This window comes from Channa argus, chromosome 9 (assembly GCF_033026475.1).
Source record: "Channa argus isolate prfri chromosome 9, Channa argus male v1.0, whole genome shotgun sequence".
In the NCBI taxonomy this organism is placed as follows: domain Eukaryota; kingdom Metazoa; phylum Chordata; class Actinopteri; order Anabantiformes; family Channidae; genus Channa; species Channa argus.
This window is the reverse complement of record NC_090205.1, coordinates 18,407,257-18,434,842: the sequence shown is the minus strand read 5'-3', so window position 1 is coordinate 18,434,842 and position 27,586 is coordinate 18,407,257. Positions and strand designations below refer to the sequence as shown.

The window sequence follows — 27,586 nt, the reverse complement described above, 5'->3', positions numbered from 1 at the left end:
CAAAAGGTGAGAGAGGACATAAGCATTTTGATTGGAGATGAGCATTCTATGCTTGACATGCCACTGATAGTAGGAGACAAACAGTAATGCATGCTGATAACCATAAGGCATCACATGTGTCAGAGGGATTTGGTGCATTTCCAGTCAATGTATTTAGTGTCTGTGACAGGACAGATAACCACTGCTCTCAAAATCCTAATGCCGTACTGATGTTCCTTTGGCTCCACATCTGGGGCTTCTCTCTATTTCACATTCACCAAAACATTTACCCTCATCTAATAGTTAAAAAGATTCATAGGGGTCACTGAATAGATGTTGTTTTCCCTGGGCCTGCAGTTTTCAGAGTTGCCTTAGGCAGCTTTTTTGTTAGATGGGGGATGATCTGGACAGAGTGGAGAGGCTGTCTGACTGCAGTTACTGACCCAAATACACAGTGAAGGGAGTAATGCCTCTTATGTAAATTATTCTGCCATCTTTAAAGGGAAATTGTGCCAAATATTTGGCCTGGGTGTTCACTCTTGGGACTAATTCGTGTCCAATCTATCGGTATTTCTCACCCTCAGCACATAGTCATGATAGGATTTATACAAAGACTAGCTTGCAACTAACAATGTCAATAAGGTATAAGATTAGTAGGATATTTACACTTATAGTATAAATACACCTGCAGTTACAATGCAGGTTATTTTTACAATTATAAAAAAAACTTGACTATATAGGTGATGTCCATTTTTATTTTATTTTAATTTAACTCTTTTGCAAAACATATAAGGCTGTATATGTTTTCATTAACAATGTCATCTACGATTATACACTCAGTAACCACAATGGCAAAGTGAAAACACATTTCTAAAAAAATGACAATGTTTTAAACAGCTTTTAAACAGAAATATCATATTCACAAATGCAATTAGACTGAATGAAAGCTACAAGACGCCGCTGTCACAGCTTTTTTGTATATTGAAGTACATGAATACTGAGGCATTGGGAGCTTTTTTAAATTTAGTTGACGCTGTATATATATAAAAATATTTTTTTAAACTTAGACATTAAAGTTTATTTTTCGTTTTATAGTTTGTGCAAAACGTTAAAACCTCAAGTTATAACAATAATAACAATTACTCATATTTACGGCAACGTATTGCTGCCACCATGAGGATCTTTTTTACTCCATATCTCTATAATGAGAAAAGTATTTTCCTTTTCGTCCATGTTGTTACACATGGTGTCGCTGTGGCGAAGACTTCTCGGCCTGTTTGTTTATTTCTAAGGTCAAAGTTTACTGCGTGCGGAAGTGACGTAATAGCGTTGGATGATTTAGAGGTTTTACTGTTGTTTTTCCTCCATTATTTGTCTTTCTCTATATACCATTACAATAAGTTTGATTATATTTTTTTATCAGGAAGCTAACTGATGTTAGGTAGGTGTTTGGTAAATTTATTGTGATAGCTGATGTGAGCATTACGTGTAAAAGTATACCTAAGTACGTTGCTAGAACGCTGGACCGATAGTTAAGCTATATTCGCAAGCTAACAAGCCATATAACAAGAATACTGACGGTAGCTGTACAAAAAAGTAGCACATTTAAAAATGGTTAGGGTAAGTAGCGCATTTAAAATAGGCTAATATCTATATCTATTCAATATCTAACGTTAAAGCTAACAAGCTAAAGTTTACAGCTAGCTTAACGCTAGTTAATTTATGCTATGTTGTGTTATGTCGGTAAAGATTGTTAGTCATCTTGGATAAGTAGCGAAACGTTTCTTATCAAGGGAAAGAAGTCCACGTGACATGATTCAACCGTAGGATATGATGTTTTATGTTGATGATTGTGTTGTGTTATTCTAGCGTTATAGTTGAAAGCGTTTTAGTATGTTATACAACCGCAGTTTGGTAGTGTTGAGCATTAGATAGCACGAACAACCAACAGTATCTCCTGTGCTCGAATTGACTCTTTCCCTAGCTTAAATTTAGTAGTTAGCCTGTGAAGCTAAACCCAGATACCATTGTTGGACACACAGACGAATCGTGGATGCCAGCTTAGTTCTCTTATCAACACGTGTCTAATCAAACCGCTAGCTAAAGTTGACTGCCATCAACAAAGATATTGATTTAATTTGGGGTTATTTCAAGAACTATGTGTTAATCATTTTTAATAATACTGTCTCTCGATCTTCCTGCAGCTTTTCTGCCAGTCTACAACAATGACCACCATCGTCCATGACACCACAGAGGCAGTGTGCCTATCGGCTGAGTACAACTTGTATCTCAAGCCTATTGCGAAAATGACCATCAGTGTGGCACTGCCCCAGCTCAAACTGCCAGGCAAGAGCATCTCCAATTGGGAGGTCATGGAGAGGGTAAAAGCCATGGTAGCTCCAGAGCAGTTTTCAGCTCTGCGGATCTCCAAGAGCACTATGGACTTCATTCGATTTGAGGGTGAGGTAGAAAACAAACTGGTTGTCAAGAATCTGCTAAGCTGCCTTGATGGGAGGACCATTAAACTGAGTGGATTTACTGATGTACTGAAGGTACAGCTGACAGTGATGCATACATATTGTAGTGAAACTGTGCTTGTTGGGTTGCATTTGCAAATTTTCCATATTCAATTTGGTTGCTGTAATTTGTAGTACTATTTGACTGTACACTGCTTTACTGAATAATCAGTCATTATTAATCATCATCTACATTAACAAGGGTAGATTAAATTGACTCCGCTTGAAAAATCACACGTCTCCGATACCGTTTAGACAAAAAAAACAAACATAATCTTCTTGAAGACATAGTTTTGCAAGTCTACTGTATTAGACAAAAGATGGATGAATTAAATTAAACCAACTTTCTTTCTTCAGGTTCGGGCAGTGGAGAATAAAGTGGATTTTCCCACACGTTATGACTGGGACTCCTTTTTCCGTGATGCCAAGGATATGAATGAGACCCTTCCTGGAGAAAGGCCTGACACTATCCACCTGGAGGGGCTCCCATGTCGCTGGTTCAGCCAGAAGGATAGCCAGTACCCAGACCGGCCTTCTGAAGAGGTTCTCATTGCTGTCTTCCAGACCTTTGGCAAGGTCGGTATATCTCATTGACAAGAAAAATACCTATGTATTGCAAAAAAATCCCCCAAAGTAATATTGTGAACATCAACATTAAGAGGTCATGCAAAAAATAATATAAATTTGAATATTTTTAATATTTGGATTGGATTGTAGGTGCGAAATGTTGACATACCCATGCTGGACCCATACAGAGAAGAGATGCTGGACAAGAATTTTAGTACATTCAGTTTTGGAGGTCATCTAAATTTTGCAGCATATGTCCAGTACCAGGAGTACTGTGGCTTCAGTAAGGCCATGGACACTCTGCGTGGAATGAAGCTGATGCTTAAAGGAGACGACGGAAAGGCTGTGGCTTGTAACATTAAGGTACTGAAGGTTTTAATGTTGGTAAAGAAGGACTGAACATTGTCCATGTTTATTGTTATGGCAAAACCCCACAACGGGTGGGTGATTGGTTAACAGGCAAAGGTCAGAGAGTGCTGACAAGATGGTGGACTTTTAACCTCAGCTGGAAGAAGTGTGTTTTTCTACTGTTTCTGGGACATTATCACATAGACCAATGGCTTTCTTAACCCTAACAAGCCTTACTATACAACCCTAACCATTATTATGTTAGGGTTCATCTTATATCTACCTTATTACCTTAGTTAGTAATTCTTATTTTTTGCACCCTGATACTCCTGTATCCTAGAGAGAGAAACTGATCAGTTTAAAAAATTTTGTGTTTCTGTTTTCCAAGTAAAGATAAACATAAACACAAACACATAAGTAAAGAATGGACCTGTATTTGTTGAAACGTTACAGAGAACATAGCCCACTTATGCTTTTTTTTTTCTTTTCTTAAACACAATGCTATTTTAGGTTTGAATGACTACCAAGAAATATTGGATCTGCATACCTCTGTTTTGTGGGTTTAGGCAGCCAGTGAATTGTGGGGTGTTGTAATGATATTTAGTTATTTTGCATAACATAGCAAGTATAAGACCTTTTAGTGGGAGGAGTTTTAAAACTGCATCATCATTATTTCTAAGTTAATGAAGAGGGAGAGGACATAACTAACCTAATCCATTGATTAATACACAACAATTTAGGAAGAAAAAATAAAGGAGGTTCTTTAGAAAAGAAAAAAAAAGTGATGTATGCTTAGTGAGGGGGCCTAGTGGAAGTATATATAATTTCACCAGCTCTTGCTTTAACATTGCAAGTTCCCTATGACATACTGTAACCTGATTAGCATCATCACCAGTGTACTCAGTTTTTCTGGGAAATTAACCATTGATTCTGATGCTTTACTGGACAGGTTGAAATACACTTTGTGTATGATTGTGTATTCTTCAGGTAGTGTTTGACACCACAAAGCACCTGAGTGAGTTAGCTATTAAAAAGAGGAGCCTGGAAAGGATGAAGTTACAGGAGCTGGAGAGGCAGAGAGAGGAGCAGAAACGCCGCGAGAAAGAAGAGGAAGAGCGCCGTAAGGAGGAAGAGAGGTAGGATCATTAAAGTTAAATATAATTGTACTAAATGTCAGAAAATACATTCAAAACGGACAGTACGTCCACTCCGAGATCTTATTAATAAACTAATTCAATATACTCTTGACAACCTTCATGTATTAGAGCAGCAACATAGTATGAAGAGCCTTAGAGTTAACGTAAGTAACAATTTTGTTAGATAAATCAGCCATTTTGACTGTTATCACGCAGTTCAATGGGGTTAAGTAAGTATAAATATGTCCCTTGTAGTTCACTAGGTAGCCTTCTACTAGACATGTAATAGGGAGGCAGTTGTAGAAAGTATTACGAAAGTAGAAGGGATTTTTTTGGTGACATATTTCTAAGACCGAGAAAGTCTGTGCAGGGAGAAGGTCAGGGTGGATGGCTGGGCAGTGAAGCAAAGAACTTTAAAGTGGGAGGCAGTGGTTTGATTACTACTTTTAACTTTCAGTAGATGCTTGTACTTCAGTATTTTATTTTGCCTAAACCTATCCCTGATGTTTTTGTAACTAAATCTAGGAAGATTGTAGGTCTGAGTTTATATTACGCCTGATAAAAATTTACTGAACATTCTCAGTTGACTTCACTTTGGTATGACATAAGAGCCCACTGAACCTTGTTGCTTGTTGAACTATAATTACAGGCTGATATGTAAAAACTGCTCATTCAATGGTGTTATTCCTTAAAGTGGAAAAATAATTATTGCTGAAATAAAAATATTATTTTTGAAATCTTAGTTCAAGGAAACAAATGCATTAAGATGACTTAGAAGAAACACTTGAATACAGATGTTCACAGATTCCAAACTGACCTTTCAGGAAACAGAAGGAGCAGGAAGAGGGGGAGAAGGAGAGGAGGAGGGAGGAGAAACTGCGGAAGCGAGAGCAGAGGCTTCGGGAGAGAGAGGAAAGGAGGAACTTGAAGAGGGTAAGGCGACAGCAAGAGGAGGAGCAAAAGAAGCTGCAGATGAAGATCGCAATGGAGGAGAGGAGGCTGCTTCTGGCTCAGCGCAACCTGGAATCCATACGGCTCGTTGCTGAGCTGCTGGCAAGGGCCAAGGTATGGCCTGTACACAAAGAAAAATAAATTAATTTTCATATGGTATGTGCCATATGGTAATCCACTTGTACTGTTTATACCAGTGCTGTGGTTACTATATGCAGAATTGATGCTTTAATATTTTATGATGCTCTAATAGCCAACACACCATTGAACTTTAATGATTTATTAATCAACCCCAAAGAAATCAAGTACAATTTACTTAGTGTCTCGGTCACCAAAAAGAGCTGTTAATGATTTCAGAATATATTTGTACAATTTAATTTTGAGAATTTTTTGTGAAAGTCAGTTCTGAGAAATAATCTCTCTGTTAAATATAAAGACATCACTTTAGGAAGTTGCTGCTCATTGCCACAAAATATGCAAAACTAAAACCTACTGTTTTTGTAAGGAGATTACAGTAGATCCTGAAGAAGTGCTGTTAGGTATTTTTTGGACGGGGAGCTTCTGTTTTAGATGAGAAAAAAAATCTTTATAAACTTGCATTGATGTTTCTCCATAAAATGTTTGCCTGCTTTGGAATAAAATCACAAATGTGGTTCTAGTGCTATTAAAGAAATATTGGAAATCTTCAGTCTTAATCTTACATAAAATAAATTGGGACAAATGTTCCCTTCATATTTTTTAATGTCTTTGATTTTAATGCTCTAGTATTATTTTACCCTTTCCCCTCAGGCCATGAAGCAGAAGCAACAGGAGAAAGAGAGGGCTGAGCGCGAAGAACACGAAAGGCAGGAGCGGGTTCGACAGAAGGAGGAATTAGCACGACTTCAGCACCTGGAGGCTTGCAGACGCAAGCAGGAAGAGGAGCTCCGGAGGGTGGAGGTGGAGAAAGAGCGAGCACTGGAGCTCCAAAGGAGAGAGAAAGAGCTGAGAGAGAGACTAGTTTGCAACCTTTTGAAGAAGAGCAATGAAAGACCCACAAAATCTCCAGGTACACGGGACCTTGATGTAACAACTGAGCAGGCCTCTGATCATTGTGACAGTGACGGGATGCTGGGGGGTCTGGACCAGGTGAATGGAATGAAGCCAGCTGAGAGTAAACAGAAGCAGGTGTCAAATTCAAGTTTGAACTCCCAAGTGTCAGGAAAAAAAGGAGCTACAGAGGATAGGAGAAAGATAGAGGAAAGGAAGAAAAACCGAGAGGGAAAGAGGGAAGAGGTTGTGAGGAGCAGGGAGCGCACAAGGGAGCAGGAGCACTCCCACAGAGAGAGGCGCTCCTACAGCAGGGAGAGAAAGAGGCGCTCCACCAGCTACAGCAAGAGGAGAGGCAGCTCCAGCCGTCACAGGAGGAGCTACAGTCACCACGGCAGCAGGAGGCGCAGCCATAGCCATTGCAGCTCAAGCTCGAGCAGAGACAGGAGCAGGAGCGCTAGTGGGACGAGTTACAGCAGAGGGAGGAGCCGCAGCCATAGTCACAGAAGACACAGCCGAGGCAGCTCCAGGGGCAGCAATAAAAGTGGAGATAGGAGTTACAGTCATTACAGCCGAAGATACAAAAGACGCAGTAGCAGAGACAGGAGCCACTCCAGGCGACGCTAAACTTTTTAAGATAATAAGTATATTAACTAAGAAATTCACTTTTATTGGCTTAATCGAGAAATGCAACGAGGTTCAAAAGAACAATAGATATTTTTGTGCATTGCTAAATGTGACCATGGAAAAACAAACTATATCACTATTTTTTTTTTTTTAAGGTATATGGTTCGATTGATAATTCTCATCTTCATCTTTACACTTGCCATTTTATGTCACAAAATCATTTGCTATTTTAACATTTGGTCTTGACAAAACATGCCTCTAAAAGTTTATCTAATCATTGATAACCATAATATTAGAAGCCAGATTTTGAATTAAAGACTAACCCTACCTTGAACCAAAAGGTCTGTCAATTGCCATTATTTTATCCAATTTTTCATTTTGCATTAATAAAAGTGAGCTACAAAAATGGTAGGAACAAACTATAAGTTAGGTTTGTTATTTTGATGTTGCATTTGCAGAATAATTTTTAAAACCTTGAACTACTGGCACGTTGGTAGCATGGAACTACTCCTTATATCTGCCACAACTGTAATAGTCTTTTCAGTGGACTATTTGACTGTAATGAAAAGCTGCTGTTGCATTACCAATGTGAAGTTATCACAGAGACCTCTGTGTTTTAAGCTTACTGGTACCCCTACTGATTTTACTGTTGTGTGTTAGCTGCCTAAAATTGTTCTTTGAATATTGTGTCACTAGAGACAAAATTAATTAACAGTGGGCAACATTTTTAATGATGGCTTCATTTCAATGATAAAAGACTGATTTACTTTAGTTTTGTTTATTGGAGATCCTCAATTCTAAGTGTATGAATGTATTCACTACATTATGCCCTAAAATAGTGAAAAATTATCAATCCCACAATGCAATGCTTCATATTTTACACATGCAAAAATTCACAGCATTTAGTTATAAGGCTGAGTCTTATGTCTGGAACATAGTCATACCAACACAATTACAACAATTACAAGTAATTTTTGGTTTCATGCTCTTGTAGTGACGGATACATTGCTTCTAGCCTTACTAGTTATTGTATTGCATCTGCTTGTCGCTAAAGTTTTGCTTGGGTGACATCAGTTACTGTCGCACTGACCATGTCAAAGCTCATTTGTTTCATACGCTATGTACAATCTGATCTGTTGGAGCATGTGTCATGCACAAGGTTAAAATAAAAATCCAAACTGAAAACTGCTGAAAGCACTGATTTCTTTCAAAAAGTGAACGTGTTTGTACTGTGATTGTGCCACTTGTATAAGATGGTTTATAATACCAGAGTAGTTCACGTGAATGATCTTTTTGTCATGTAAAAGTTCTTTAACATTAGCCTTGTGCCTTACTGTGATCAGAAATGTAAACTGCCCCCCATCTGAAATGCATCAGTCAGAAAACTAGGCAAGATTCGATGCTGTTGGAGCCATGATCTGAATAACTTGTTTTTCTTTTTCCGAGTAACATGTTTCTCTCCCCAAAGGTTTGTGTAAAAGATCAATGTGATAGTTTCCTCATCTCTGTATGTTAACTATACACCACTGATCCAATGAACCGGGTGGATGAATAATTAATAGCCAAACTGATTAGTGTCTGTGTAAGCTCATCATGGCATGTGACATGATGGGCTGTATCATTAGGGTTAATAGTATTATTAGTCTCTCAGCATAAGTGCTGTTGTGCTATATAAGGTTGAGAAATGAGCATATATTACATGAGAGGTTCTCTCAAAGGTTTGACCATCCCTCATTATTAATCACATTCTGAAACCTTGTCTGGTATGAGAATGTGCTGAGTCAAAGGCTCCATCTGAGTGAGTGATAATGAACAAGGCAGCAGTGTGTTGCCACAGTATTGTTTCTTTGTCTAACCCAAACTGAGCCTGCTCTCTAATCTGGGTTATCTGGTTGTAATCAGCTTAGCCCACTGCTACCCCTACTGGTCTTGCTACTGCTGGGTGGGCATTTTCCACGGCTTTAGTCTGTGCCCTTCTACGCTACCATGCAAACTTCCACCTGTTGAAACATCTCTGGACCGTAAAAGCCTTCCATTAAGGTTCACAGGTATAGAAGCTTAGAGACCAACAACTCTACAATTCTCGGGGCGTCCTGTCCAAAGTGGCCACTGCTGAATGTGAAGACATGTCATCAACTGAGGGGACGCCTGTTGTTAACACATATCCCAGGCAAATACTGGACTATATGGAAGGATTCCTTATCTCAAAGGTAACATGTATACATTGTCTGTGCACGGGCTGTCATGAGTTATATACAGATGCTAAGCACGTTTGTGGTCATTTTAAAGTTAATAAAAAAAACAAATAGACCATTTTTGACTCACCACTAATACGTCCATATTTCTTGTCACGAGTTTCTACTATCAGAAAATTGACTGTAAGCCAGCATACCAGTACCCTTTAACTGGATTGGCTAAATGAAGTTCAGCATTTATTAATTATATTCAGGATTTTGTTGTCTAGTTCATAGCAGGACATGTCAAAATATAACAGTGGAAAAAGAAATGCCAACCTTAAATGGCAAATATACCTATATTTACCATTCTTTTAACAGGCACACTTAAATAGGCTGCAAAATTCTCTGCACAAATCCAAACGAAAAGTGTTGTACACATATTTGTGGTGTTGAAATGACTAATTAGACCATCATCGTCTATGATCTTTATTCTGCTAATAGATGTTTATTAGATTAAGTAAATTAAATTAAAAAAAGTTAATTGACCAGTGAAGGGGTGCTACAGATAGAACTCTAATCTACACTCATCTACTCTGTCACGCTGTGGCTCAGACTGTGTTTACAGCCTGTGAGCTGGGTGTCTTCGATGTGTTGCTGGGTGCAGAGCACCCCCTGTCTGCAGAGGACGTTAGTCAGGCAGTTGGAGCCAGTCTGGATGGCACACAGAGACTGCTGGCTGCCTGCACAGGCCTGCAGCTGCTCAAAACACATCAGGGCAGTGGACAAGGTAAACACTCACAATTTGCAACGTGTAGACTCTATTTCACTCACCTCTTTAAACCCTCATTAAACTCTTAGAATGTTAACATGTCGCAGTGTGTCACACTCCTCACATTCCTTCGTGTCTTCCCCCACCTGTTTCAGTGTTTTACAGCAACACTGAACAGGCCAGTGTCTACCTGACCCGTGCCAGTCCTTTGTCACTCCTCCAGTCCATCCAGTACAGCTCCAGAACCATCTACCTCTGTTGGCACTACCTGACCGATGCTGTCAGGTCAGTGGTCATGGCCATGTCCCTGCCTGCAAGTCAAAAACATTTTACATTAGAAAGAGTTCATTAAGCGTTCCTGTCACAGTCCTGGAAAGTTGAAGCAGATACTATTGTTCAAATTCAGTTTGTGAACATTTTGGATGCAGCTGATTTCCCCCACCACCGGGCACACATGCAATAAAGATATCTGTGGTTTAATATTGTTTTGTTGATGTTTTATATTAGTATGTTATTATATTTTAGCAGTCTTATAGGTGTTGGCAGACTAAAGCTGCAATTAATTCAGTTTTTTTTTTTTAAATTAACTTAAAACTAAAAGCTTTTATAGGCTTTGGAATGACAGAAAATGCTGGAACTTTGAAAAAGCACCCAAACCCCTAAAGACGTACAGTGTTTATCTCGAAACAATGGAAAACATCTAATCTTGAAATTTGTGGAAGTGGAATGAGTAATTTTAGTAATGAGTAATGAGTAATGTTCCTTGATAAATGTGTAATTGTTGATTGATTGTTAATTAAAAGTTAAAAAGACAATTCTAGTGCAAACAAATCTGTAGGAAACTATTCGGTTAAGTGAACCAGCTCAGTCCGACATTCCACAAAGGCTGGCAATGAGGAGCTGTGAGAAACACAGGTTTGATTTGTAGCCTAAGGATGTGGATTTTGGTTGTCCTTCTCTGTTTGAACTGTGTCTTAAGATAGATTTTATTCTCATTGTTATGTCTGAGGGAGGACAGCCAGCCGCTCTCAGACAGCACGGCTGGATTCACTGTGACTCACAAGTGATGTCCATCTATAAGCAACACTGACAGAGACATAAATAAAGGTGCTAATGTATGTGTTGATTTGTGCAAACGAATGCAATAAAACATATGATCTTATTAGTGTGATCTGGTTCAGCTGAGACTGTGACATGAATCAGAATCAGATTCTAAGCAGTAAGACAATCAATATCTCAAATAGATCCCAGATTTTGCACCCTTGTGTAACGAATGTGAATTACCATCCAACTAGTTTTGTGTGTGTGTGTATATATATATATATATATATATATATATATATATATATATATATATATATATATATATATATATATATATATATATATATATGTGTGTGTCATAATTTCACCCTGTCTTAGAGAGGGAAGAAACCAGTATGAAAAGGCTTTTGGTGTCAGCTCTGCAGACCTGTTTCATGCTCTCTACAGGTAAGAAGCTGTCTCTGTTGAACAAACACACACACACAGATAAAACACACATTCCATTTATATTCCATCCACGTACCTCTATCTTAAGCTGGTCTGTCACTATTTCTCTCTTTACCCCTTACAAAAACAGACTTGTGGGATTCATTAAGAGGCAGGAAAGGCGTGAGGGAAAGAGAGGGAGGGTGTGTGGACAGTGGCGTGAGCAGACTTGAGGCAGAGAGCGAGAACACGTCTGCCACTGTCCTTGAGGTTCCATGTGCTTATAGTATGTAGTGCCCAGAATGTTAACGCTTCACCAATCTGCTGCTCAGCAGTTTTCAGGGGTCACATGCTTCACACTTTGTTCTCTAATAGATTTTGATTGGCCTGCCTGAAGCCCTGTACTGTAGAACAATGCCAGTCCTGCAGGAACAGAGCCCATCAAAACGGGAACACCTTGCTAATTTGTTAAACCACCCTCTTTTCTTTTTTGCATCAAGGCATGATTTCCAAAACGATTAAACACTGATGGAAGGGGAATGGAAGATAAAACACATGTCGAAGTACCCATATCAATTGTTATTTTATTATATGCACAGATGTGTGAATTAGCCCCCATTAGCACATATCTATTTAGAGGAATTTGAAAATGTGGATTGAATTTTCACTATTATGGAATTTAGGTTTTTGTATGTTATTGGTTACTGGAGCATTTGCAAGTTCTCTATGGCTGTATTTGTATATTTGCCACTTTTGATTCATTTTTGTTCTCAAACCCTTTTGAAACGCAGCTGCTGAGCTCATAGAAACCATCTCATTAAAAAGATGCATGCAAAACGGGAATATTCAAATATGAGCCATGCACATATCATGTAATACACTCTTGTGCAGATGAATTTGTAATTCAGCTTTAATTGATTGAAAATGAAAATACCATACAGGAACATTTTTAACACCTGCACACAATTGATTTAATTGTGCAGGAGCAGTTGTTTGTCCCCGCTGATTTCCCCAGTGAACACTGGGGGTAAATTAGCAAAGGGGGGGAAACAGCCACTGAAGTCATTCACTGCATTCTTGGAGCGCTGTAGCAGGAGCAGGATGATTCAATGCTGGCTGCATGACTCAGACTCCTGTTTAGTCATCGACATTTAACCAGCTGTACTGCACCTGAATAATTAAACAGCCAAGTCCTGTCTACAGCTTGAAATCTCATACTTGAGACAGCAGAAAAGACTGGGGAGAAAGCTGCCAGGAGATTTAGAGGTTGAGGTTGAGATTTCATACACACGCAAGGCAAAGTGACACATTTAATCTAAACAGCAGTACTTCAGTATCTTTTATTAATAGTTTATTTTTGTTGCCCTAACAAGTCAATATGTCTAATGATTTTGACCTTTACAGCTGAACCTTTGTCATTTCAAAGGGATGCTTCAGTAAAACCACAGGGGTTTAGAGCCTACAAATTGATAGTAATGCTTTATTTTTTTGTGTTCATCATTCCATCACAAATCCCCATAAAAGTGAGTTCGAAAATTAAAACTAGAGCAGGAAATACTGTTTATTTATAATGTGTAAAAAGGCTGTTGATGGCAGCTTTTGTCTGAACTGTAAATACTGTAAATACTTTTTATTACATATATGAAAATGTGAAGGAAGGAGTATGGAAAAGTGCAGATCAGCTTTTGTTTTGTTTAAAAGTCATTTTATCCGGATAAGTATTCTATTTACTACTCTCAATAATGTCTCCTTTCCAGCAACTTTAATGCACATTTCAAAAACTGAAATTTACACCTGCTGCAAATCAGACACTCAGATTAATGCACTGCGACACTGTTAACCCTTAATTTGTTTCTCCAAAGGAATAACAAGTACTTTTAATAGTGTTCCACTTTAACACCACAGTAGTGTGTCATACAAAACAACCAGTATAATGTAACATTGATAAATATTTTTATTATCTATATATGCTGGCAGAGATTAAAGGAAAAGAAAACTTATTTGAAACATGTCTGATCGCTGTCTTCTTCGCTTTCTCCTGATAAAATATTTCAACTGCTACTGATACTACTAACGGACAGGCCCGTACAATGAGGCCGCATTGCCGTTTGGCCTCACAGTCATCTCATCTTTTCACATCCAGTGTAATCAGAGTCTAAAGCTGCGACAATGAGTCACTTTCAAAGTTCTTCTAGAGGTTACAGTGCCATTTGAAGTTGGCTTGTGTGTGATCACGTTGCTGTAGTGAAAATTGCATAAATACAATACATGTAAATTTTAGTGTTGCTGAACGAAGGATGCTATCTTTTCCCCTCTTTCTGTGTGTTTGTGTGTGTGTATATTTACTGTGGCCCTTTAGATGATAACATGATGAAGATAGTTTTATATCAATACATTGAGACATGTATGATGTAATAGAGGAAGCAAAAAATTGACTGTGTGTTTGTGTGTAGGTCTGATGAAGAGATGGTGAAATTTATGCAGTTAATGAACTCCATTTGGAACATATGTGGAAGAGACGTGGTCACGGCCTTTGACCTTTCACCTTTTAAGGTCATCTGCGATCTTGGCGGTAAGTCAGTGTTTGTGTGTGCGCGCCTGCTTGTGTTTGTGCATTTATCAAGTGAGTAAATCTAATTTCCCCAAGGTTGTGGGTTCACAGTCATTAACATTTAACAATTTTGGGGTCATGTTAAGTGACATGTGGCTCAGCCATGCACACACTTTTATGGTGTTTTTGCAAATAAATGCACAGCACACACAGTCAGCTGTGACATTAATGAGATTGCCTCCTAGCGTTTTTGTATTAATGAGTCTTAGTAAATCAACCATTCCAACACACAGCGCTCAATGTCACCTCCACCTGCAGTTTTCCTTGTTATCCTGTCAGAGATCTCAAAGCCCGTTAGACAAAGTACTAAGTTTATTGTTCAGGACATTTTTAACAAAACCAGCCCTTGATATTGTCAGAAAAACTATTCCCACAGTTCACCTGCCACTGAGTGAGTTCAGTAGGTTATCTGCTATAAGGTTATTAACACACCTCCAAATGGTGTCACGGTTTCAGTCAGATGTTTTATTTCTTTTATTTTGTCCCATTTTGTGCAGTGTTTTACCTGTGGATTAGTCAAGTTCTATGTTGCTATAACACAACTTCCACCCTTTCCATACACAGCGCAGTACCTCCTTTCATGTTCCTTTCATCTCTCAGGTTTTATAACTGACTTCCTTTTGTGAGAAACTAATTTAATTTTAACCTTCGATCTATTCCAGGAGTATTCAGTATTCATATTCAGTTTTGGAAAATGAATCATTGTCTGACAACAGGCTCAATGCTGTTATGGCATTTCAGTGCAGACAGTAAACTATCCAGCCATCCATCATTTATATAACTTAACCTGATGAGGGTTGTGGTCCCCACAACTGGGGTAGACACCTACGAAATTGTGTCACCTTTTAACCTAATGCATGTTTTAGGACTGTGGAAAGAAACCTGAGTAAACCTACAGAAAATTGATGCTGGCCTGAGTAGAACATCCATATTTCACACAGAAACGTCAAAGTTGGTCGGTGGATTCAAGCGCACAACAAGTGTGACAGTGGTAACCACCACAACACCATGCCACCTATTCTGAAAACTGTTTTGTTATGAATTTTAAATGGACATTCCTATGTATTTCCAGTAGTTCTAGTACAAAGACAGGTTATCTGCAGCATCTCTGAGTGGAAAATATGTGTAATGTAAAGGAAGAGAGATGTTGCAGCCTAGTCAGTCATCTGTGGATACAGAAAGGTAAAAATGTAAAGTGAGCTTTGTCACTGTTCTTTGTGGGTTCTGCTTTGTCAAGTCAGATTTATTTATAAAATGTCTTTGAACAGCAGTTGTCTTACAAAACGAGAGCAAAGAGCATGACGATCAAAATGTGAGAGAAAGACGGCAACTCGTTATGAACTCCACAATGTGAGAATAGGGCTTTAAAGAAATGCAGAGATAAAAGTCAAAAAGGAGATCAAACAGAAAATACGGAACAAAAAATAAAACAGGTAAGAAACAATTTTAGAGATTTTATCTTTTACTAAAACTTTAATGATATAATAATGGGGGGAAGGTTTTTATCATACTCCATGATAATCACTTGAAACTGATTCAACACATTAATGATGAATATCTAATATTTATGTTTTAAAGGAAAAACTTCTACTAAGGTTAAAATACAGGAACAAACCAGACACTAGCCTGTGCTGATTATATATTTTATTCAACACTGAAAAAACAACAACAAATATATCAGAGTATCACAGCAGTAGAAAAAAAAACCCAGAAAGCCAAGGAAATATTCCTGTCCTATCAACATTCATTGATTAGTTTCAGTTTCTCTCTCTTTTAGTTTTTACCAACCATGTCCACTGTGGTGTCAGTCAAGTTAGAAGCAAAAAGCAATTTACTGTAGCAACACCAGCTGACACACACAGGTGGACACCACCTGTGTGTGACACCTCAGACGACCACACAGGGGAGCTGTGAAGCCACAAAACGCTTGTGTGTGTGTGTGTGTGTGTGCTTGTGTGTATGTGGGTTGGTTGGGTGGGTGGGTGGGTGTGTGTGTGTGGGTGTGTGGGTGGGTGTATATGTGTGTGGGTGTGTGTGACTGTATGCACACATCCAGAGTCTTTGTGCCTTTCTCAGCATGAGGGTATGTGTTCATGTTTATGCATGAAGGTGTGCCACCAAAAAAATCTGTGCATGTGGACAGCAGGAGTGTGAAGGGCATGACTGCAGTGTCCCATTAAGACTATGTCTCACACACAGCATCTGATGTGTCTGTACACACCTGCTGCTCAGGTGCTCAGTTTGCCTGTTCAACTTTCTGCCAACTCGCCGACTTTAATCCAAATGCAGGTACAGTATGAGACAGTCTGTGTTGGATATATAAACTGAGTTGTAATTTATTAGTCACAGCCAGTCTAATTAATTAGCCCCGAAATCAAACCTCCTTTGACGAAAGCTGTAGTTTTCGTTGAAAATGATTTGGAGAGATGGTAAGTGAATCCATTTGCAGGCTGTAGTTTCTGCTGCTGTTGACATGTACTGTATTATACTATTAAGGGTGTTTCTGTTATTTAGCCTAAGCTTACTGATATAAATGTGGTGGACAAAACATAAAATGATGGCCAAAATATTGGGATGCCTAACCTAATATTTTGCAGCGTACCCTTTAGAGATTTTGTTTTGGGCCATTATCCAAATGGAGGAGCCATGAGCTGCAACTGAGGCTCAACTCTCTGGTACTGAGCAGTATATTTCTCTCCAGAATGCCTTGGTAGTCTTCAGATTTTATTGTGCCCTGCGTGTGTGCCAGATCCAGCAAAGCAGCCCCCAAACATAAGTGAGTTTCCTCCATGTTTCACAGTGGGGATAGTATAGGTTTCTTTTCTTTGATAGCAGATTCTTCTGAGTATGAGCTGATGTGGCCCAAAAGCTCTTGTTTTGTTTCACCCACCCAAATATGTGTTTTAGCAAACTCCTTTGTGTTTCTACTTCTAAACAGGATCTTTCTAGATCTCCTACAATTGAGCCCACTTTCATGCCTACTATATGGCATGAGGGGACACTGTTGTCCTATGAGCTATAGGAGGCCAGCTTGTGTCTGTCACTCATTTTAACCTTTCTTCTGCTCACTCTGGACTCAGTTTTCCTCTTGTGGTCACATCGAGGGAGATTGGCTACAGTCCCATGGTGTTGCAGCTTTTATCTTGACCAGACTTGCCATTGCTTCCTTCGTGTTTACTCCCTTGTGGCATATGTTTCTTGGACTACTGGGGTCTGTCTGATATTGTTGTGGGCTATTTTCTCAGATTTTAGAAAGCACCTTCTACAACCCCAATTTAAAAGAAGTTGGGAGAATGTGCAAAAACGTAAATAAAAACAAAATGCAATGATTTTATTCACAATAGAATATAAACATCAAATTAGATTTTGATTAGATTAGAATCAAATTAGATTACATTTTACCATTTTAATGGAAAATAGGTCTTTTTTAAATTTATGGCAGCAACACATCTCAAAAAAGTTGGAAGAGGTTGATGTTTACCATTGTGTAGCATCCCCTCATCTTTTAACAACTGTCTGTAAATCTCTGGATAGTGAGGAGACCAGGTGCTGGAGTTTTGGAAGAGAAATTTTGACCTATTGTCGGATGCAGGTTTCTAGCTGCTCAACAGTCCTGGGCCGTTGTTGCTGGATTTTTTTAACGATGTGCAAAAATGTTTTATATTGGTGAAACGTCTGGACTGCAGACAGGCCAGTTCAGCACCCGGACTCTCGAAGCCGTGCTGTTGTGATGGATGCAATATGTGGTTTAACATTGTCTTTCTGAAATATGCAAGACCTTCCCTGAAAGAGACATTGTCTGGATGGAAGCATATGTTGCTCTAAAACTTCTATGTACTTTTCAGCATAGGTACTAATGCACCCCCATACCATCAGAGATGCAGGCTTTTGAACTGTCCGCTGATAACAAGCTGGATGATCCCACTCCTCTTTATTCCACAGAACAGGGCGTGGTTTCCACAAAAAATTTCAAATTTTGTTTAATCAGACCACAGATCAGTTTTCCATTTTGCCTCAGACCATTTAAAATAACATTGGACTGAGGGAGCGCGGTGGCGTTTCTGGATGGTCGTCATATATGGCTTCTTCTTTGCATGATAAGGCTTTAACTTATATTTGTGGATTTCACAGTGACCTGTGTTCACATACAGTGATTTCTGGGAGTGTTCCTGAGCCCATGAAGTGATGTCCAGTAGAAAATCATGTCTGTTTTTAATGCAGTGCCACCCGAGGGCCCAAAGATCACACGCATCCAGGTTTGCCCTTCAGCTTTGTGCCTTTAATACAGAGATTCCTCCTGATTCTCAAAAATATTTGATGATATTATATGCTGTATATAGTGGGATCTTCAAAGTCTTTGCAATTTTACATTGAGGAACATTTTTTGTAGTTTGTGACAGATTTGTGAACCTCTCCCCATCTTTGCCTTTGAGAGGCTCTGTCTCTCTGAAATGCTCCTTTTATACCCAGTCGTGTTACTGACCTTTTGCCAATCAACCTAATTACAGTGCATCCAGAAAGTAATCACAGTGCTTAACTTTTTCCACATTTTGTTATCTTACAGCCTTATTCCAAAATAGATCAAATTCATAAATTTCCTCAAAAATTATACAAACAATACCCCATAATGACAACATGAAGAAGGTTTGTTTAAAATGTTTGCAAATCTATTAAAAATAAAAAATTTAAAAATGTGACGCTCCTCTAGTAAGCAGTTACTTTTCCAGCCTTTTTTTGTCTCTGCTCCAACTTCTTTGACATGAGTTGCTGCCATGAAATTCAAAATGAGCTAATATTTTCCATGAAATAGTAGAATTTCTCAGTTTCAACATCTGATATGTTGTTATGCATGTCCACAGACATAGCTATGACTAAAATATGGTTTGATGAGATTTCAAAAGCATTGCATTGTGTTTTTATTTAGGTTTTACACCTCGTCCCAACTTGAATTGGGGTTGTTAAACATCAATACACAGTGTTTTCAACAGGGTTAGTGGTCACCACATAATGAGTTGACCTGTTATCATGTATAAAAAGCTCCTATTCAGTCATTGTTCTCCAGATTTAAACCGGGCGGATGCAGACATCACCAGCCATAGATCTAAAACATTCTGTGTAATAAGCATATACACCTTTATGTAAGTAAAATGGAAACATGAACACATAGTAGTGGTACTGATTGGAATTCTCTGCACAAATAAATGCATATCACATCACCACATAAAGTAAAAAGACTGAAAACACAAAAGAGAGATAACACAACACAGTGCATTGTAACATATGTAAATCTCCCTTCAACGCATTTCATTAACAAACTGAGGCAGCCAGGTTAGCTTGGGGTCTTGCACACTGTGTTGTGTTTGGGTTGTGCTCCTCCTTGCTGCTCTTTGATTTTTCTCCTCTGCTGACCCCTGTTAGCTGTGAGAGCTGAAGAGTATCTGTGTGTAGAGTGGCGGCACAGTGTGTGTTTGTGTTCGTGGAAAAGTATGAAGGCAGGCTGATAGAGTAGCAGCAGGCCATGTTAGGAGGAATGCACTACAGGGCTGGAGAGTTTGCCGTCTATACACACACACACATGCCCACACATCAGCCTTTGATCCTGTATTCCACCTCACTGCCTCTATCACTCTATCCCGTTCATGCATTCCTCATCAATTCCTCTCTTCCTCTTAGTCCATCTCTTTTCCCCTCTGTCACTGTCAGTTTCTCTTTCACTCACTCTGTTTTAAATTCACTTTGCTTTATGAAGCATGAATAATTATAATAATGCTGCCAAAGCATCAAGTTGAAAAATTCATATTTTTACATCAAATCCCTGTTTCCGCCTTGTGTGTGTGTGTATCAGTGCGCATGTTTGTTTCTTCTCTCTCTGAGACGAAAACTAAGAGTGTATAATACTCCCTGTGACAGCAATGTCACACAGTGGTAAATGCAGTCATGTTGACGTTTACAGCCATTGTGTTTACTATATTTGTAATTTTAATATAGCATTTTCGCATGCTAACCTTTGAATACTGCTGCAGCAGCTTTGCTCTGTTTCTATGTAAAGCTTAGGTGTCTGTCACTCTGCATTCAGTTCAATTTATTCTGCTTTATTGGCATGAATGTTAGATGAACCATATTCCCAAAGATGCCACATCCAACTTAATACATATCATGCAAAAAATAATAGGTAAATACCTGAAAGCATCTGTTCCATTTGTGTCTTTGTGAGTGTGTGCGTGCGTGTGTGCGCGCGCGCGTGTGTGTGTGCACGCAAGTGCAGATCTACCTTGTTAATGTAGGATGTGTGTTTTCATAGTGCTGTAACTAAAAGTAATTCACTGTCTCTCTCCAGGCTGCAGTGGTGCATTAGCCAAGCAGTGCACGTCAGCCTACCCAGAATGCACTGTAATGATCTTTGACCTCCCCAAGGTGGTACATATGTCGAGGGAGCACTTTGTCAGTGAGGCTGAACAGAGGATAAGCTTCTACCAAGGTAACGTCATCGCAATGGGGGGAAATGTTTTGACATTTATCGTCATATACAGTTTAAGCGCAGTTCTTTATACACACACACACACACACACACACACACACACACACACACACAGAATAATAGTAAATACTAAAATAGTTATGCATGTTTTTTTTGAGAATAAAGTCTTATAAGAGTGTTATAAGCTTTGTAAAACTGCAAGAACTAATTTAAAATGCGTGCCTAAAAAGGTTTTAACCTCTATAAAGTAATTAGCATCCACTACTTTTTTCCACCCCATTAATATCTGGTGTTAACATGCATTTGGATTATGTATTTGGATATATTATCTGAGCCTTTGTATTTACACCTGGTATTAATAAGCTTTCTTGTTATCTCAACTCAGCCTGCACTGTGATCAGATTTAAATATGCAAATAACGTGAGAAGAGCTGGTGGACTTGCCAACAAAACTGGCAGGGACATGGCAGTGGAGTTAGGTGAACCCTCAAATTGTAAGGATTAATAATTACTATCTATCTTTAATGTTAGAAATAATCAGTAAGTCACAGTTCCTCACCAAAAACAGTATTTTAAAAAAGATCAACAGCTTTCGGCCTGTCCCTTCAGGGGCCACCACAGCGGAATGTGTACTGCAGTTAATATGTCATGAGTTTTTATGGCAGATGCCCTTCCTGCTGCAACCCTCCCATTTCATCCAGGCCTGGGACAAGCACCAGGGTGGCCCTTGGTGTCTGGGGGGGCTACACCTGGTGGGGTGGGATTTGAACCTGTGGCCTTCTGCATCCCAACCCAATGCTCTACTATTAAGCCACCAGTCCCCCATCTTCCCCCAAAACAGTATTTATTCCTGTTTAATTAACATTAAAATTTCCATTTCTTTTTATGAAATAACAAATGTTTAAAGTTATTTATTTTACATGTGACCTGTTTTTAAAATTCTAAAACTATAGGAAAACATGGGCATAGGATACGACACACAGGGTAAGACAAGGTGGTGTGCGTCTTCAGCCTAAGCAGTGTCTTCAGCCTCGAATGTGGCAAAGCTGTACAGATTGAATTACACCTGGCTGGAATCACATCACAACATGAGCCACCATATGTGCTTTAGCTGATCTGATCATTTTTATGAAGGAAATGCTTTCTCCTGCACAAATGCTTTCTCTTGCACAAATACATATTTTTCTTATCCAGACAAGACACTCAGGTAAAGATTGTTTGTTTTTATTTTATTTAACCTTTATTTTACCAGGAAAAACCTCATTAAGATTAAAAATCTCTTTTTCACCATTGTCCTGGCCAAGACAGGCAGCAACACAATCCACCAGTTCCAGGCATACAGTAATACAAACATTCAAACATTAAGTCCAAAACTTTAAACCAGCAATTGATAATTATACTCAAAACATAAAACCATAAAAGGGTCAGTCAGGCAAAACATCTGCAGCCTCATCTTCCAAGACAGTTAACGATCTCTTATCTCTCATGTCCAATGTGACTGCAACTCATTCCATGAAGAAGGTGCAGCAAAACTGAAAGCCTTTTTTCCCCTGCTTAGTAGTAACTCTCGGGACAAACAACAAAAAAAGGCATTGAGACCTGGGATTGTGAACTCCTGAACTCTTCTGTTTGACATCGTCTAAAAGATACTGAGGGAGTAGACCTAAAATGGCCTTCATTTAAGAAATAACATGCAGTAGGAGTTGATTTTAACCATATAACATAATTTGAAGCATGTCCTTAAGTAGTGATTATTACACAGAGTGTAAGTGCTGACTGTCTACTATTGCTGCATGTACAGTGTAAAGTACTGTACACGTCTTGGATTGGAAATTTTGAGAAGCATAAGATGCAGTTGAATCTGTCGCCTGTGTCCCCACTCTCCAACAGTGCTGTTGTTGTACAAAACTATCAATTTTTACCTTATGCTTTCTAATTTTGTGTGGGTACTCCAACGCAGCAGCTAATGTGGGAAAAATAAGTCACGGTGTCCTGCAATCGTAAAAAAACCAAAATCAATTTCTACCTCTCCTGCTGGGCTCATGGGTACGATGGAGCTTCAACATGAACAACATGAAAAATAAAATGAACTGATGTCAAATACTAAGGTCACAGTTATAAGGAAATGGGACATGTACATGTGCACTACTCAAGTTTTAACTAAGGATGAAACAGACCAATTCCAGAACCAAAACCACCAGTGCCTAAACTCCCCAAAACACATCTTTCCCAACATTACCTCGTAATCTTTGAGAGCAGATATGTTGTACTTAGCTGTTACACTAGGTCACATGCAGTTGACATTGTTTGATCACCTCTTTGTTCTATCTTTGAATATGTAAACCACTAATAGAATTAGAATTGTGCATTGTGTGTTTAGGGGACTTCTTCAAAGACCCCCTCCCAGAGGCTGACCTCTACATCCTTGCCAGAATCCTCCACGACTGGACAGACGATCATTGTATAGAGCTACTCAGTCGAGTTCACAAAGCCTGCAAACCAGGTCTCTGTGTGTGTGTGTGTGTGTGTGTGTGTAAGTGCATGTGTGTGTCTGAGTGGGAAAGGAATGAGTACTTTTTTTTCTCGTGCTTGAAATGAGATGGCAGATTGTATCCCACAATGCAGCTGATCCCAGAAAAATCTGTCCTTCTGACTTTGATCAAAGACAGAGGCACACACACAAAAGCAGCAGACTATCAGGCAGAAGAAAACTCTCACATATTTCATCTGTTTATCTATGTGTGCATATGAGGAAGGAAGAAAAAGAAAATGTGTAGGGCAGTGAACACAACATGTCCGGGTAGGCCTGTTTTAGTAGACAGTTGGATTTGTCATAGCAGGATCATCTCAGGTGGAACTAATAACATTAATAGCTGCAATGCAACAACCAGTCAAAATGTCTGCTATAAAAATGAGAAGCTTGATCAGTGCTGCAGAGCAGGAAAGTCGTGGCTTTCCTGCTCTCTTGCGGCTTAATTATTAAAGTAAACAGGAAATTACTTTAATAATTCTTCATTTCAAAATATATAAATGAAATGATACCGTTGTTTTTGGATTTAAACTAATACATGTTGTGAGTTTTGCTGGCTTATCTTAGAAGTTCTCTTAAAATCTTAAAATTCTCAATTAAAGGTCCAGTTCTATTAGTGGATGATCAATAAACCACATTGCTTTGATGCAGACTCTGGTTATTCAGGTTTTAATTTATTTACTGACTAGGGCCCAGTAAACAGAGTCGCCAGCTATCTAGAGCTTTGCCAGGACACCTGTTGAATGAGTCAGAGAAGGAAAAAACAGATTAAAAAAAGACAGAAAGAACGAGAGAGACAGACAAACATGACAATGACCTTTTGGTTCATCCTGTAGGAGGCGCGGTGTTGCTGGTGGAGGCTTTGCTCCATGAAGATGGCTCTGGCCCACTAACAGTGCAGCTGTATTCCCTAAACATGCTGGTACAGACTGAGGGCCGTGAGAGGACAGCTGCTCAGTACACTGCCCTGCTGGCTGCTGCTGGCTTCACCAACATCCAGCACCGCGTCACTGAAAAGATCTATGATGCAGTGCTGGCACACAAAGAGACTTGAGTCCAATTGGATTATTTGTTTAGCATATCTGAAAGATCCCATCTGAAAGGCCTCTGTTACTACTACTGTACCCTTTTAAATTAAATTAACACTTCAATTTTCTTCAAACACTTTTAACATTTTCTTCAAAAACTGTACAAAAAGTACTATTCACACTGTTTGACAAGATCACATTCTGTATCATCTTTTTTGAGTGATATGTTGCTAAAATAAGAGTGAAACATTCCTACACAAGGGTCCCTTTTATAGCTGCATAATTCTGGATACTCTATATTCTGGATTAATGTGCATCTCTTTGTATACATCCCTAAGATATATAATTATGCTTATATGGTCTTTTATGGAATCATTTGGATTTTTTAGCAATTAAAATTAAACTTTATTAGTAATAGTTAATGTTGTACATACATATTGTAGAATTATGTGTCTTTTTACTCCCTTCATTATCAACTCCATAGTCTGTCCACGACCTGCACAGGTATCATAAACAAAACTTTACTTTAATCAAGGAAAATAACAGAAAAGTTATGAAATGCCACAACTATTTGAACAATCCATGTTCTCATCATGCAACATCATAAAAAAATAACGTTTTTCACATTTGATCACCTACTGCTTTTGTGAAGACTTTAAAAACTGTACTGATGTTATGTTAACTTCTTTGGTTGTTCACAGTGGACAAATGGAAACCATGAAAATATAATAATCTAATAGTGTTTAATTATCAGAGAAATGCAGTATTTTTGGTTTTAAAACACACTCAGTGACTTGTCTAGCAGAATTGTGTTGGAAAGCAGTAAACATGGCTCACAAATAACCAGTTGATTACTTGCCAGTGTTGGCAAGCCTGATTAAATTGTGGCTTAATGGACCAAAAACGAGAGAACCTGGTAAATGACTAAACTGTGGGCACAGTAACGAAGGGGGGAGGGGTAACAATTTTGCAGTATAAACCTGGGGTTCATCACAGTATTTTGAACGAATACAACTGAAACACAGTTTAACCGAATGACTGTTGCATTTTGCCAGACACCAAACATTGCATTTGCATGTTTTAGAAATCATTTGTGACCATGCTTCTGCCAAATTCAGACAATAATGGAACAGATCAAGCTCAGTCCAATCTGATTGTACTAGAAACGATTAACCATTCACTGCAAAGGTCAGCCTCTATTAGATGGTACTATGAGCTGCCAGTCTTATTTTTTAAGAAGATGAACTTTCTTGCATATCTGTTGTGATCACTTAATCCCGAGGCCTCTCACCTCTTAATGCCCTTAAAAGCATAGCAAAACTGTCTTTGTATCATGTTCTTTGATGGATGTGACTCAATAAATCTTCACAATGGCCCAGCACATCTTTTATTTCAACCTCATCCTTCTCTGAGCACAGGATGCATTCCAAATGCAGATATCAGCCTTTTATTAGACAGTCATCCTGTCACTGTGCTCCACCTCCAATTGGATGCGGCTTGGATGGATATTATCGCATTATTGAATTGATCAATGCTGCATTCATCAGAGACAATCTGACATGTTAGGATTTCACATAAGTATTTGTGAATACAATTGATATTCTGTTACATATTCATTAAAATTGGCATAAAAATGGGCTTGCCAAAAGATAATTGCACAAACTAGCAGTTGTCAGCCTCTTCAGATGGAAAAGATCATATTCAACCTTCAGAAAGTTTCAGAAAGCAATCTTCTCCAAATCACCACTGTTCATTCTCCATGTCTTTCCTATACACCCACTCACTCTCGCTACCATCTCCATTCTCCTTTGTTCTTTTTCTCCCAGCAATTGTGAATTAATGAGACTTCAAAGAGCAACAAATTAGAATTGATGTTAAATCCGTGTGGACAGCTTTACATAGAGTGGGACTAATGAAGGGAAATGAAGTACTAAGGCTGAAGATAGCTTGACCTGTGTGGAAACACGGGCAGTATCCATTGATACGAAGCAGTGCTACCACTGTCCTGGTAGCTAGCTATTGCTCTGTGCTTATTGGTGCTTGAAGTTTTTCTTGAGGATTTCTGAAGAAAGAAATGCACAGTAAGTATTAAGTTACTCCTCTTTGCACACTATTTAAATATATGAGACTGAATTTAAATTAATCCAAATATGTAATTATCCCTATAACCTGTTCTTTCCCATAATTACTAATCTTGACCTTACACTTAAACCGCTCACATTTAAACCAGCTTAGATAAGAATGAGCTTTTTAAGTGTTTCTGCTTGGTGAAAAGGATTAGAAAGTGAACTACTTTTTTATTTTAAAGTAAAAGGAGCTAGAAATTTAGATTTTAGTAAGAATAGAAAAGTTTTCCTACTTTGAAAATGACCGGCAGCTTGGGAGATGAAAGTGAAAAAATATATACTGATGTGTTTGCATTTATACAGAGTGATATTTTTACTGCTGTGGAAAACCAGCTGTTACTCTGAGAGAGTACGTTTTTCGTCAATGATTTAGACTTGGGTCAACGCTTTCTGCTTCAACAGAGAAAGGTGTGTACATTTCTCCACTCTGCTTTTCAGTTCCATTTACTGCTCCAGCTCATGAAGCTATTATTGCGCCGGCCTCAGGTTCCACCTCGTTGGGTTTTATGGATGGTTCTAGAAAGTTAGAACTATAAAAATTGGGAACTATGATGAAGAAGAGCATAGATAGGTGAGGTGAAGAAGTCCTAGCTTCTTTATTCTCCCTGTAGTGGACATGTGACTCACGTCTGGCAGAGAGAAAACACAGAATCTTACAACAACACAAAGGCCGGAGGGGCCCCTGTTGCCATGTTATTTATGATGCACCGTCAGTGTAAGCACAATGCCCCTAGTTTGATTCCAGCCAAAGGTCTCTTTACTGTATCTTTGATGATACGAGGGCAACTGCAAACTAAATAAGTTTAATGAAGCAAAAACAGGATTATACACAGAAATGCGTACTTGTAAACAGATTTCTATGCATTTAATATTAAGTCTGCAAGCCCATTCCCTTCCAAGACAGAGATAAAAAGTTAAGAATGATAAAAACAAGAACTCTCCTGAGAAATATTTAATTATGACACACTAAGTAAAATTTATGACTTTGGGCGGTGTGTGTATATTAATGTGCAGCCTGTTTGTACCAACCTATAATGTAGTCTGTGTGTGTGCCTGTGTGTGTCAGTGCACTGTAAACTAGACTCTTTGGGTACACTCAAAATCTGTTCCACAAGTCACGCACCCTCCCACCCTCAAGTGCCAGGATGCCACTTTACGATAACAACTTCAGGGCCTTTCAGGGAACACACTCAGTTTGTGCCCAGAGAGTCTGTGTGCATGTGTGCGGGTGTACACATGTGTCTT

General features: G+C 38.8%; 2 protein-coding genes across 5 annotated transcripts; both read left to right on the top strand.

Moving 5' to 3' along the window:
- Positions 1–1,284: 1,284 nt before the first annotated feature.
- Positions 1,285–8,341, top strand: akap17a (A kinase (PRKA) anchor protein 17A). Of its 4 annotated transcripts, none has more exons than XM_067516716.1 (7): positions 1,285–1,420; positions 2,184–2,531; positions 2,853–3,071; positions 3,213–3,425; positions 4,398–4,546; positions 5,371–5,611; positions 6,287–8,341. In XM_067516716.1, the coding sequence occupies exons 2-7, from the start codon at positions 2,205–2,207 to the stop codon at positions 7,151–7,153; spliced, it is 2,016 nt and encodes a 671-aa protein (XP_067372817.1). In that variant the 5' UTR covers positions 1,285–1,420; positions 2,184–2,204; the 3' UTR covers positions 7,154–8,341. The 4 variants fall into 4 exon arrangements, with proteins under 4 accessions (XP_067372817.1, XP_067372818.1, XP_067372819.1 ...); XM_067516717.1 differs by having other exon boundaries at positions 1,286–1,323; XM_067516715.1 differs by lacking the exon at positions 1,285–1,420 and adding an exon at positions 1,437–1,599.
- A 549-nt stretch (positions 8,342–8,890) lies between these two features.
- On the top strand, positions 8,891–25,583 carry asmt (acetylserotonin O-methyltransferase). Its single transcript, XM_067516201.1, has 8 exons — positions 8,891–9,363; positions 9,943–10,117; positions 10,255–10,384; positions 11,522–11,590; positions 14,023–14,141; positions 20,518–20,658; positions 23,038–23,160; positions 24,024–25,583. The coding sequence occupies exons 1-8, from the start codon at positions 9,280–9,282 to the stop codon at positions 24,239–24,241; spliced, it is 1,059 nt and encodes a 352-aa protein (XP_067372302.1). The 5' UTR covers positions 8,891–9,279; the 3' UTR covers positions 24,242–25,583.
- Positions 25,584–27,586: the final 2,003 nt, after the last annotated feature.

Bases quoted from the DNA above. Each gene is read 5' to 3' on its own strand.
- akap17a (XM_067516715.1), top strand. The intron at 3,426-4,397 runs GTACTGAAGGTT...TGTATTCTTCAG, and splicing joins CTGTGGCTTGTAACATTAAG to GTAGTGTTTGACACCACAAA. The intron at 5,612-6,286 runs GTATGGCCTGTA...CTTTCCCCTCAG, and splicing joins AGCTGCTGGCAAGGGCCAAG to GCCATGAAGCAGAAGCAACA.
- asmt (XM_067516201.1), top strand. From the start codon at position 9,280: ATGTCATCAACTGAGGGGACGCCTGTTGTTAACACATATCCCAGGCAA. The intron at 10,118-10,254 runs GTAAACACTCAC...CACCTGTTTCAG, and splicing joins ACATCAGGGCAGTGGACAAG to TGTTTTACAGCAACACTGAA. The intron at 20,659-23,037 runs GTAACGTCATCG...TTGTGTGTTTAG, and splicing joins GAGGATAAGCTTCTACCAAG to GGGACTTCTTCAAAGACCCC.